We start from the raw sequence: 12,106 nt of genomic DNA, 5'->3' as shown, positions 1-12,106 counted from the left end.
TTTGGGCATTAATTATACTCATTTTTCTCTGTCTGACATATATGCAAATTATGCCGTCACTGCTCATTTATGAATCTGTGAGGAAAATTTATACATATTTCATGAATGCCTGGGCTCTCTTTGTGACCACAGATAGGATTTGCAAACATCTGGAAGCATCTGATTTGGTAAACTTCTCTTTCCTAAGAGCAGATACAACAGTGCAACAGCACAGCAGATCCAGCCCAGGCCAGATGATGCAGCCATGCAGTTGTATTGTTCAGCATTCTTCATTCTGCCCAGGAGTTACTGCAACACTTTCTTCTCTTGACCTCAGTGAGTTCTTATTCCTAACCGGTCACCTCAGGCCATGCTATTCTGCCCTTGAACCATCATGCTGCCTGCCCCTTCTCAATCACACTGACCATGAACATGAGCTACTTGCTTTTACTGTCAAGACCTGGAGCAGTCCGAATATGTTTCCTGAGGCAGCAACGGACCAACTCCCATCCTTGATCAACACACAGTTCTGGCATTGGTCACTGTGGGCATAACAGGTTTTCCTTTCTGCTTTGAAGGAGCAGCCAAAACAAGCAGAAAACCACAGAGCTATCCTCCTTCAAATCCTCCTTAATTGCTCTGCTGTGCTCCAATACTGACAAATGCTTGCAACTGCCTGAGATCACAACTGGCTGCTGTTATCCCCTTGGTTCTCCATTTCCAAATCCATTTGTTCTATTTGGTTTAAAGCTTTGATGTAAGCTCCCTGCTATGAAGGCTCACTTTTAGGATTGGAAAGGAGGGAGTAATTGATACTCTACACATTGCGCCGGGCTCTCTCTCTCTGGGCAAATTCAAGGATGGTAATTCTTCCAAAAGATCTGCACAAACCCAGAAAGGAGTTGTATCAGGGGATCTCTGCTTGTAATATACTCATTATATAAGTGACTCACTGTTGCAGAATGGCTTGAGAAGCAAGGCCATGAGCCTATGGAGCAGCTGTTCAAGCAGTCGCCTGTGCAGTCTAGTAAGATTAGGCCCCACACTGTCTTGGTGAGAACAGAAAGATCAACAATCGGTCAGCATATTCTTGTGTATCGTGTAGCAAGGCCACGGGATGTGGGAGCAGGAGGTGTGATAAGGATTCAGTGCTCCTGGGACTGAGAAAGACACATGATTCCCAGGCTGCAAGATGGGTGGAGTATGTAAATGTAACCTTTAGTTAAGAGCCAATTAAAATATGGTAAGTATAACACGTGGTGGGAATAGTATAAAAGGAAGTGTGTGCTTGCTACAAAGTTGAAGTGCTTTATCAATCACATTGATTGGCAGCATTCTTCCCTCTCGTCGTGGCAACTCACCAGACAATCGCAAATAATAATTGGTAATTGAGTAGGAACCATCCTACCTTGCTACTCTGTGCTCATCACATAGGAACTGCCTTTGCTAGACTGGTCCTTCTGCAGTTTTTACCCTGTTAGAAGCATTCTGGGCAGCTGTGCAGGCATTCCCAGGCCAGGCATGCTACAAGAAGTAATCTAGTAACAATGGACTGCCATTACCCTGGTATAATCAGTTGGCAGTTTGGTACACTGGCACTTCACCCCTCTTTTTCCACATGTCCTCACTCAGTTTAAATGCAATCCACATCACAAGTCTGTTTATGCTTGCAAAAAGAGCACTACAATTTTTTTGTGTTCTAGTTTAATTCAAACTCCTCAGAGCTTCTATTTATTTGGTTTAATGGTTTTGTTATTTCTAGAAAAAATCTGAACAAAACAAATAGAAGAATCCCAAATATTTAAAAAGAGAATTTAGATATTTGTAATTTATTATTTTTCCTCTTGATGTTAACTTTTAAAGATCAAAATAAGTAACAAATTTGCATCACTTCAGGCAAATTTTAAATGAGCAAACACGGTTGCCAACTGGATCATGATAATCCTTCATGGTAGTCTTTCTGTAATTCTACTGAGTGATCAGTGTCTGGTTAGCAGGTTCAATTAACATCAAGAAACATCCAGAAGACCAAACATTGCTTGTAGCAATGTAGAATGAGACAAGTTACCAATTTATTTAATGCATTTAAATGCAGTTAAAAGGCTGAGAGAATGGAAAAGGCTACCATGTCACATCTTCGGAGAAGCAGGTTCCAAGCACAAGCTAATCTGCACTTCCACATGATTTCTCTGATGAAGATTGCACCAGAAGATAAAAAGGTTCTACATGAGAATGAAGATAAATGAGGTTAATTTCAGTCTGGCCTGTGCAAGCCTGTGCTAACCCAGCACCTGTACAGATTGCTCTAGCTGCAGAAATATTGTTTGTGAAGGTACTTTTTAATATTAGAGCTGGTCAGAAAACAGAGCTTGCAGTCCACTGGAAATTGTAACAGATTCCTCATGATTCTAATTTTCTTACCACACATTGAAAAATATTTTGATTTGGAAATGTTTTTGTAGGGTTTAAAACATTACGTTCTATGTAGAATATTATATATAGAAATAAGTATATAATAATAACACAAAAATTAAATTTGCAGACTCTAAGAGGTGACTGTACAACATCACAGCATTATCAGGTTAATGTGTCCACAAATGGGTACCAGACAGCATATCCTGGGACACCCTTAATACAATCATGGCTGCTGGAATCACAGTTACAAGGTTGGAAAAGACCATCAGGTCCAACTTTTCCTGTCTCATGCTAAACCATAACCCTAAGTACTTGATCTACCCTTTTTTTAAACACATCCAGGGGTGGTGACTCAACTCCCTCCATGGGCAGCCTGTTCCAGGCCCTGACAACTCTTCCAGCGAAAATTTTTTCCTAACATCTGATCTGAACCCGTCCTGGCGCAGCTTAGTGCCATTTCACCTTGTCCTATCTCCTGTCACCTGGCTGCAGAGACCATTGCCCACCTCTCTACACCCTCCAAGAGAGGTTGGAGAGCAGGAGGGAAATGAACTGCAAAAACTAGAGACACTCTTCCCCAATACCATATTCTAGTGCCACCACAACAGCGACACATGAAAATAATGCACATAAAAATAATGGCATACAAAAATAATGCACATTTCTTCTACTTTCTACAAAATATATGGATAGTGATAAAATATACCAGCTTACTTATGTGACTCACAAACCCAAATCCATGTCAAATATGGCATGTGTAGCTATTGTGTCTTTTGAAAATGGTCTGACATGTTCATGTAAGTTCTACCTGATCTGTGCAGGAAATGAAGTACAGAAATATGCTCCATTCTGACTCTTGGCCTCTGGCTCACAGTAGCAAGTAAAAGCCATGTAGCATGGACTGTGCCATTTGTTCTTCCCACCTGCCCCTGACCTTAATGATCACATGTAGGGCCTGACGTGATTTACCTCTGCACTCCATCTTCCACCAGCTGATTTCCAGCTATCTCAGATCTATTCCCTTCAGGACTAACATCCAGAGCAGAAAGAAACAGACTATCACACACTCCGCCTTAGCTGTGTCATCATGCTGACGTCTGCTGACATGAAACCGCTAAACTGATTCATCCCAACTATAATACTCAAGCGATTTCTTTTCAACACAGACTCAATAGGCCAATTTCTTCTGCTGCATCTTTGGACACACACTACATGGCTCAATACACCTGGCAAGAATCCTTCCCTCAGCAATACTCTTTATTGTAGACGTGGTCAGACCAGCACCCACGGAGGAGCAGATGTTCAGCCTACCCGAGGGCAGCCTACAGCATTTCCAAGCTGAGGGTCAAGCGAACTGTTACTCTGTGCAGAGGTATTTCTGTTTTGCTTTCATTCCCCTTATGTGATTTCCTTAGAAATGCTGAACTGGGAAGGGTAGGTTACTTTATTACTAAAAAATGCTAACCACACTAAAAGTGCTTATATTATTAGTCTTCCTGTAGTTTTTAGTTATTCATTAAAATTAATATTTCATAGTCTCAAATTTAGGTCCTCGTGTTAAAATGATCACAACACAGTAACTTTAAACTTCCCCTATAAATACCATACTAAGTGTCACACACAGTCACTGTGTGTTACGCAAAAAGCTTGATTATTTTTCTGAGTAATCATTATGCATGTTTTTACTGATTAGGTCTACACCAAAAGGTTAAATCAAAATATGAGACTATGCATCTCTTGATACTTTATTAAAAAAGTATTTATTTAACACAAAAAATAACGAACAATAGCTCCCACTCTCTCAGAAGTGTATTTCCAGCTCACAGCACTGCAGCTTCAAAATGTTTTACAAGATCAGTTAGGTAATCAGCACATTAGCATGAAGACAGAGAAATAGAACAAATAAAATTAAATCCAAATGCTTAGTAGAAAATGAGGAATGTCACATTAGCAAAAAGATTTTTCTATGAAGGCACATGCTATTAGCAATTATTACATGAGGTGATTCAGAAGAAACTTCATGTTTACGCAGGATTAGTCTGTAACAGATCACTTCCATCATTCCAAAGCAACTGGTTTTAGTTTCTACAGACATGGAAACTGTCTGATGTCCCACACCAATAGACCAGCTCTAAATTCCAATCAGCTGTAGGTAAGTATTTCTTGATAGCCATCTGGTTTAATAATTTCTAGTCAGAGGACAATGCACTCAACTTGAATGGTGAGCACCCCATGCCTCACTGTTGACACAGGCCCTAAAGTCAGCAGCAAATTGAAGTTTCAATTTTTGCTTAAAATTGAATGTCCACCTATCATGTCCTAGTGAGAGTACAGGTTCAACAGGTACCAAATCAAAAGAAAATATTTATTTTGGAAAACATAGATGTAAGGTGGGGTGGAATATTTCACTTTAAGACTAATCTCATCATAAACCACATGCTCCATACTGGCTCTTGCACATGTACAGCTTGGCATGCAGAGGGTAGTTAAAAAAATTAACTCTGGATGTAGACTTGTGTTTTTCACATTAAGGAAATAAATCCACCAAAATATAAAAGTTAAAATATAAACGCTCGACTGTTTCCTCACGGTCTGTTCTATTCTGGCCGTGTGGCATCCATCCTTTACAGGCCAGACGTTTTGCAGAGAGAGTTTCAAATGCCCAGCAGACGCATCAGAAACTAGCTTTTCAAAGATCCCCAATGCATATCTTTTGATGTCAGTCTAACCTAATACCTCATTAGGATTTCCAATGCAAACTCTTCTTAAAAATATCTTCCCATGCAAGGCAGAAGGATTTGGAAAAGCTTTTAGAACTTAAGTATTTTTTTAGAGCTCGTTTCCAGGATTAGATACCACTGTTATGTGAGATATTTGGCTTACAAATCATGAAATACAACAAATTATTCAATATGAACCTTAACAAACACTGATCAAACATCAGCAAGAGCCTTGATTGTTATGAAAGTTACGTTATTCCTGTTAGAGACTATTTTACTCATTTTCCTCTTGGAAGAGGAAGAAGTTTTTGCAGACTAGATTTCAGTGAATCTATGAAAACAGTAAAGATCAAGCTCTTTGCTCCCAGATTAATCAAAACTAAAGACTTAAATACAGCGAATATGGACATTTCATTCCTCTTACATTTGAGGAATTCCTGCTTCTTTCAACAGAATTCAGCAAATGAAAAAGTGCAGTGGCCTGTTTTTCTTGGTTTATTTGTCTATTTGTGCATTTACTTCACACACACACACACAAGCAATTTAATTAATTCATTTCTATAATTTCCTTTAGAAAAAAATATCAACATAGTGGTTTCTTTAACTGTTATGTCAAATCTTAGTCACACTTTAAAAAATTGCTACTTGAGGAAGATTCCCATGACAAGCCTTTCACCAAAGAAAGATGTGAGGTAGCAAATGTTATTAAGTCCTATTCGAATTTGTATCCTAATTCTGAAGGCACAGCACTAACAGTGTAATAGCATAATAAGAACGCTGAACTCAGAGCAGATCATTATTTCACAACGCTAAAAAGACAAAACAACAGCACTTATAACTTCACATGCAACCACTCTAAAGAAAAACCATCAAACAAATGACTTGCATCTCGTTCACCGAGTTTATATTCAAGAAAGGAATGTCAACTGGGGAAAAAATATCATAATTTCTCTGAATTATTTACCTCAAGAACTAGCCAAAGCTGGTCTCCATTTTTCACATCTTTCTTATAGTACATGCCATAGAATTTGACTACATTGGGATGATCAGAGAGAGCTTTCAAAATGTTGTACTCGGCTTCAATTTCTTCATCAATGTCCTAGAGTCACAAATGAGAAATACACAGCAGTCAATACACTAACAATGACGGCCATTTTAAAACAAAGGCATCTGCCCCTAGGAGGATATTGCTCACTTGTTTCTTACAGAGGTCTCTCCAATGCTAAAGTCCAAATCAAGTTCCTCATATTATCCTCAGGCTATTTCTTAACAGCTCTCAAAGAACCCATCACCAGTATCTTCATAAATCGGGCTGTTCAACTTTACTATTGAGATTACAAGAATAATTCCTCTCATGAGGAGGGGCTTTAGAGATGGTTTTACTGGAGTAGTGTAAAGAGAAATTTTCCTCATTCAAAAAAAGGAGAAACATGCTGTATGTTAATTTTCCCATAAGAACAACACAAAATACAGGCAATAATAATAAAAAGAGAAGCATGGAAGAAAAAATGAACCAAGGTACTGAAGGTGGCAGAGGAAGGAAAGGGAAAGAGCGGAAGAGGGGATGATGAAAGAGAACACATCTGGTAAAAACAAAGTGACAGATCATAAAAAAAAAAAAACAAACCAACAAACCCAAACAAAACACCAAAAACCTACAGAGTCAAAAGCCAAACACTACACACAAAACCTACAATAGTCCTAGCAGCCTTGGGGAATCTGGAAGAGAATTAGCCCACTGTCCTGCTGTGATTTAATAGAGGTTTCTGTCTCCTGAGAGATACTCAGATTTTATGAGATTTTTACTATTATGAGGAGAAATGAAAAGAAAGAGAATGAAATGAATATTCATTCTGTGCATACTAGAAAGAAAAATCTTCCTCTGCATTTTATGAAAAGAACTCAAAATAATTGAATTGAGCATATTAACTTGCATAAAACATTGCTACAGGTAGTACTTCTACTCGAAATGGTAGAGGGAATATTGTCATCTGAACTTAGATACCGGATAATTTGGTTAGGAACCCTAAAGTACAATGGTATTTATTTAGAGTCCTGGGGACAAGACTAAGAGCATCCTCAGTTCCATCTTCATATATTCTCATTTAAACATCTTCACTTTCCTGTTTCAGTTGCAAAAATCTGAGCTGTTACACTATACAAAGAATCTGAGAGCTCTAAAGGATTAAGTATTAAATGCTTATTTCAGTTTCACATCACCAATGATAATGTAGTTTCTCGGTTTAATCTGGAAATATCAGTTAAATCAAGTGATATAAAAGCAAATTTCTTCTGCCCTTTTTCTCAGTTCACCTCTCAAGTGGCACAATTCTGAAACCATCTTCAAAGAAAAAAAATGTGAAATTTAAAGAAGAAAATAAAGTACCTTTTTTTTTTTCATTGCAATGGCTCCCTCTGCAGCCATCAATAATACTTTCAGTTTAAACAAATTCCTTTCACCCTGTTTCTAATATTGGATTGCCATTTTAGCAGCTACTCCAGACCTCCTGTAAATAGGAGGGAGGAAAAGAGTAACAACATTCTTAGAATACTATTACATTTAGAACCTTTGACCAAATTATTCTAGCAGAGGGTGTCCCTGTCCATGGCAGGGGAGTAGAACTAGATGATCTTTAGCCTGTCTAACTCAAATAAAAATAAAAAAAAACCTAAAAAAGAAAAAAAGGAAGAACATATTCAGTTAAAAAATTCAAATCCTGGAGTGTGATGCTGATTATGTTACCAATTTCCATTTTTTCATTAAAATAAGGAATCTTTTAATCAGTTATAGCTCTTCCCTTCTTCAATTTTTTATGTAGCATCTTTATCCATTGCTTTTCTTCTGAATTCTTCACATTCTACTGACTTCTCCTGCTTAATCTATATCTCTTTCCTTTAGCATCAGCTTTACTACCTCTTCTTTCTTCCTATCACCACTCTTTATCCTTTTCCTACAAGGTCCCAAGTGTACACAACACTGAAGGTTTCCCCCCATGGCTGCAGTAAACCCTACCATAGCCAGCCGCCACTTAAAAATCATTCCTGAATTCTCTCAAAACAGATGAAATCTGAAGCATTTCTTGCCATACAGTCATCTAGACAAACACCAACTTCAAGAAAGTCCAGCCTATTCAACTGTAAGCACAAGAACCCTGTTTACAGAAAGTAACAGAGTTAAAAATAGAGTTTCCAATGCATTTGAATTCAAGATCCTTATCCCTTGGTTGCAAATCATGTTTACTTTGGGAGAGGTAGGTGATACTGAATTGAGACGAGCCTCCTCCTTTTGCTGCTCTGAAAGCATGTTGAAATGAAAAGTAGACCAACAAGAAACACAGCAAACCCAGTGCAGGAGCCTACATTTTCACAAATACCTTTAATGGACTTACAGGCCATGGGATCATTAATTTGACACTGTGATATGCAGGGGTAAGCAGAGCCCTGTGTGGCTGTGTGGCACCAGACCTGCAGCGTTTCACAAGGCATGGCTGCTCTTCCCTTTCTGTTCGAAGTTTGTGCAATGGAAGCACACACCTCACAACTCCATACTCCCTAAACTCCCAGTGCAAAATATGAGCTCGAAGGGGCCACTTGAAAAAGGAACAGCTCCTTCTCCATGTTTTGTGGGTTAGTGTTCTCAAGAAAAATCCCAAACCATGAGCAGCACCACTGGAGGCAACGGGGTCTGCCTTTACAAACCAGAAAAACCTTTGAACATTAATCTGCCACCCAACAAATGTCAGTGATTGAGAACAAAAACATTCTCTACAATGTAGTAATTCCACCTTCCAGTCACCCGGTGCTTTGTGTGTAGGAGCTATTGACTTTGTATTTTCCATTTGAAAAGATGGACCCCTCTGTCCTATCTAGGTATTCTGGCATATTCTGAAAACACAGAACCAACAAGAAGAAAAAACTATTTTATTTTTACAGTATCACTCATATCATGTAACTCAGCTAAATCCATGTACTCAAAATAGGTGCCTGAAGGTACATCTAAAGCACTTAGAAGTGTATAACATTCTTAATGGATAGTTGGGAAAAAAGAAAGGGAAGGAAACCCAGTAAAAACAGAAGAATCTTGGACTACTGGTACTAAGATGCAAAAGAGCCAGCTCTGCTTCTGAAAGAAAGAGATAAACAAGGGTAACCAAAGGTAAAATAAAGTTTAGGTGTACTTCTGACATCCACCAGGTGTAAGCAATTTCAAGATCACTTACAATATTAAAAATGCATTGATAGATTGGAAATACATTTTACTTAGCAGGTTGAAGCAGTTTATTTCACTATCACTTCTAATGCAAATCATTGACCAAGATTAAAAGACAACTCCATAAATTCACTTAGAATTAAATAATCACAAGCCAAGGAATTTAAGTAGCTTACGTGAACAGGATCCAAAATTTTGACTGCTGCTTTGCTGCCATTTTTCTTATTTAACACCTTGAAAACTTTTCCATATGTTCCTTTGCCAATAGTCTCAATTATTTCCCAGGTATCTGAAGGATCAGGAAAGCTATCAAATATTATTGTTTTCCCAGTCAACGGAAGCATCTCAAATGATGGCTCCTAGGAAGAAGAGATTTCGATGTTCACTCAACAAATGGTTAACAGCAACTGGCTTCCCACAAATGGAGAAGAAATATACATACGATCTCAAACACTAGAAATGGTTTTGCATGTACTGTGCATGCACTGAAAGCATAATGAACAAGAAATGCTGTGCTTAACACAGGTATGTGCATCAACATAATATCAAATAAAGGTAAATTCAAATAACTTGAACTAATTCCAGGCTTGAGGCAAGTCAGTAGAAGCTTTCCCATGCACTTCAATGAAGCTACAATGTCACTCTGGGATTTTCTGAGGTGCAAGGCAATGGGAATCAAGTTCATAAAATCCAAAAGGATTTGACTCCATTACCAAGAATCAGGCAAGGGGGGAAAAGAAAAAGAAAAAAAGGCCAAAACCCAAACCATGTTAAATAGTTACATTAGGTTCATTTTACAGCAAGCAATCAGTTTTCTAATTCTACTCTTGCCATTTGAATTTTTATATAGATCTCATAAGGCTGAGCAGATCAAAGTGCCAGATCTTATCAGAATATTATGGTCTTCTAACAGCCCAGCATTCAGAGTAATGGAAAATGTGTTTACTGATGTACATTCATTAGCAACTGTTTTGCATAGTGTAAAGGAAACACCTTTTACAATGATGGAACTGTATCCATCACTGACCAGCTTACACCTATGTCCTGGTCCATGATGGATACAATTCACTCATCCCCGCCTCCTGAGAGACTAACCATCCAGCAGCCACAGTGGTGAAACAAAGCAGCAACTCCCCCCCCCCCACCAACAAACAACAACAAAGCAGAAAACTCATCTTTACTGCTTGTTAGAAATGACAAGAAACTCAGTAGAAATGTGTTAAAAATTGCATTCTCATATTCTGAACTGTATACAGCCAAGATTCAAAATGAGAAGGGGCTGGGAAGAGGACAGACTTGAGCTCTTACTAAGTAACCAAGCAATAAATAAATGAGCCAGTTACAGAGAGCTTAAGATCTTCCTGAGCACAATCCACAGTAACTGAAGAGTTATGATCACATACACATTTTTTTAAATGTTATATAATATTTCATAAACAGACTACAATGTAATAATTATTGGATTTATTTATATCAGCAGCACAAATCTACACACATAAAGCATTTTATATATTTTACCCTTGAGAGAAACTGCACCTGTGATATCATACTACTATTTTTGATAATGAAGAGAATGGTTTTGATTTTCATTTCATTCATAGCTTCCAACACACTAGCCTTACTTTCTTTATTCATCTGCTTATTTCTATAACCATGTATAACCCACTACACGTGCAGCACATGTATCCCCTATACATGCTGTACTGTGTATCAATGGGAAGCACCTGAAAGGGGCTGCTAAACAAACACACCCTGCAGCAGCTCTTTCAATGCATACTGGCACATCACGTGTATTCAGACGAATTTTCTACCGGATAATACAATGTCGTCTGGGGAACCCAAAGCTCAGGATTCTTCCCATCACTCTGCTCTTGGCTGATTAGGTCGCTAATGACTGAGAAGAAGTGTTTTCTTCTCTCTCTCTCTTTCCTTCACCCCTTCCCTTTTTTTAAAAATTTTTAATATATACATGACTATTACCAACTTCAATACCCACTCATGCAGCAAAGTGGTGAAACGTCCTCCTAGCATCAGGAAATCTACAGCAGTGTGCTGCATCCCAAGGACTGCAACCAGTACTGCCCCAGCACCTTGATTTCAAGGGCTGGGGGAACAAAATGACACAATTTTACCTGTTAAAATTAAATCCCCCTTAATACAAATCCAGGTTAAGTGCAAAGATAGAGGATCAAGATCTGGAGACACGTAGCTGGAATAGGTAAATCCTCAAGCTTTCATTGCAGATTGCTTTTTCCTTTTGTCCCTTGGGATACATAAAGACACAACTTGGTCAGGACACTCACTGCAGTCTCTTCATAAGGTATTAGCCTTCTGCCTCACACCTAGCATTTATCCATGCCTTTGGAGCTTTATCACTTCCAGGCAAAGCCATCTATTCCTCAGAAAATGAATACAAAGAAGTTACAACATCTTTTTTTGAACTTCCTTTTTCTTTTGCCTAGTGCTCAAATGCAATTGTTCTGGGGTTTTTGGGTAGTTTTTTTCCAATCACTTTACATAAAAATGCTTTGTAATTAGCCCTACACAAAATAATAGCCAAATTGGGGGTGATAAAAAGCCTTGCTTTGAGGGATTCAACAGCGATGGAATTTCAAAATTTATCTAGCTGAGCTTTAGTTAGAATTGAAGTTAACTATTTAAGGTTTTACTGGATAGAAGCCTGACTACATACAAGCTATTTTCTATAAAATATGTAGTTTCACATAAAAATCTAGAGCCTGCTATGTCCCATATTACAAGAGTACATAGTAAGAGCCTCTGA

At 38.2% G+C, this 12,106-nt stretch overlaps 1 protein-coding gene across 1 annotated transcript in view; it reads right to left on the bottom strand.

The window, feature by feature from the left end:
• Window positions 1-9,668, bottom strand: part of LOC311205486 (myosin-IIIa-like) — a gene marked incomplete at both ends in the record, with an annotated part of 40,753 nt that extends 31,085 nt beyond the window's left edge. The window contains 2 exons of the mRNA XM_084279922.1: window positions 6,079-6,213; window positions 9,501-9,668. Coding sequence (XP_084136048.1) covers window positions 6,079-6,213; window positions 9,501-9,668 — 303 coding nt within the window. The remainder of the gene's footprint in view (window positions 1-6,078; window positions 6,214-9,500) is intronic.
• Between the last annotated feature and the right edge of the window lie 2,438 nt (window positions 9,669-12,106).

Source organism: Gallinula chloropus (genome assembly GCF_964237585.1).
Source record: "Gallinula chloropus genome assembly, chromosome: 2".
Lineage (NCBI taxonomy): Eukaryota > Metazoa > Chordata > Aves > Gruiformes > Rallidae > Gallinula > Gallinula chloropus.
Note: the sequence above shows the minus strand (reverse complement) of the source record. Positions and strands in the feature narration are given on the sequence as shown.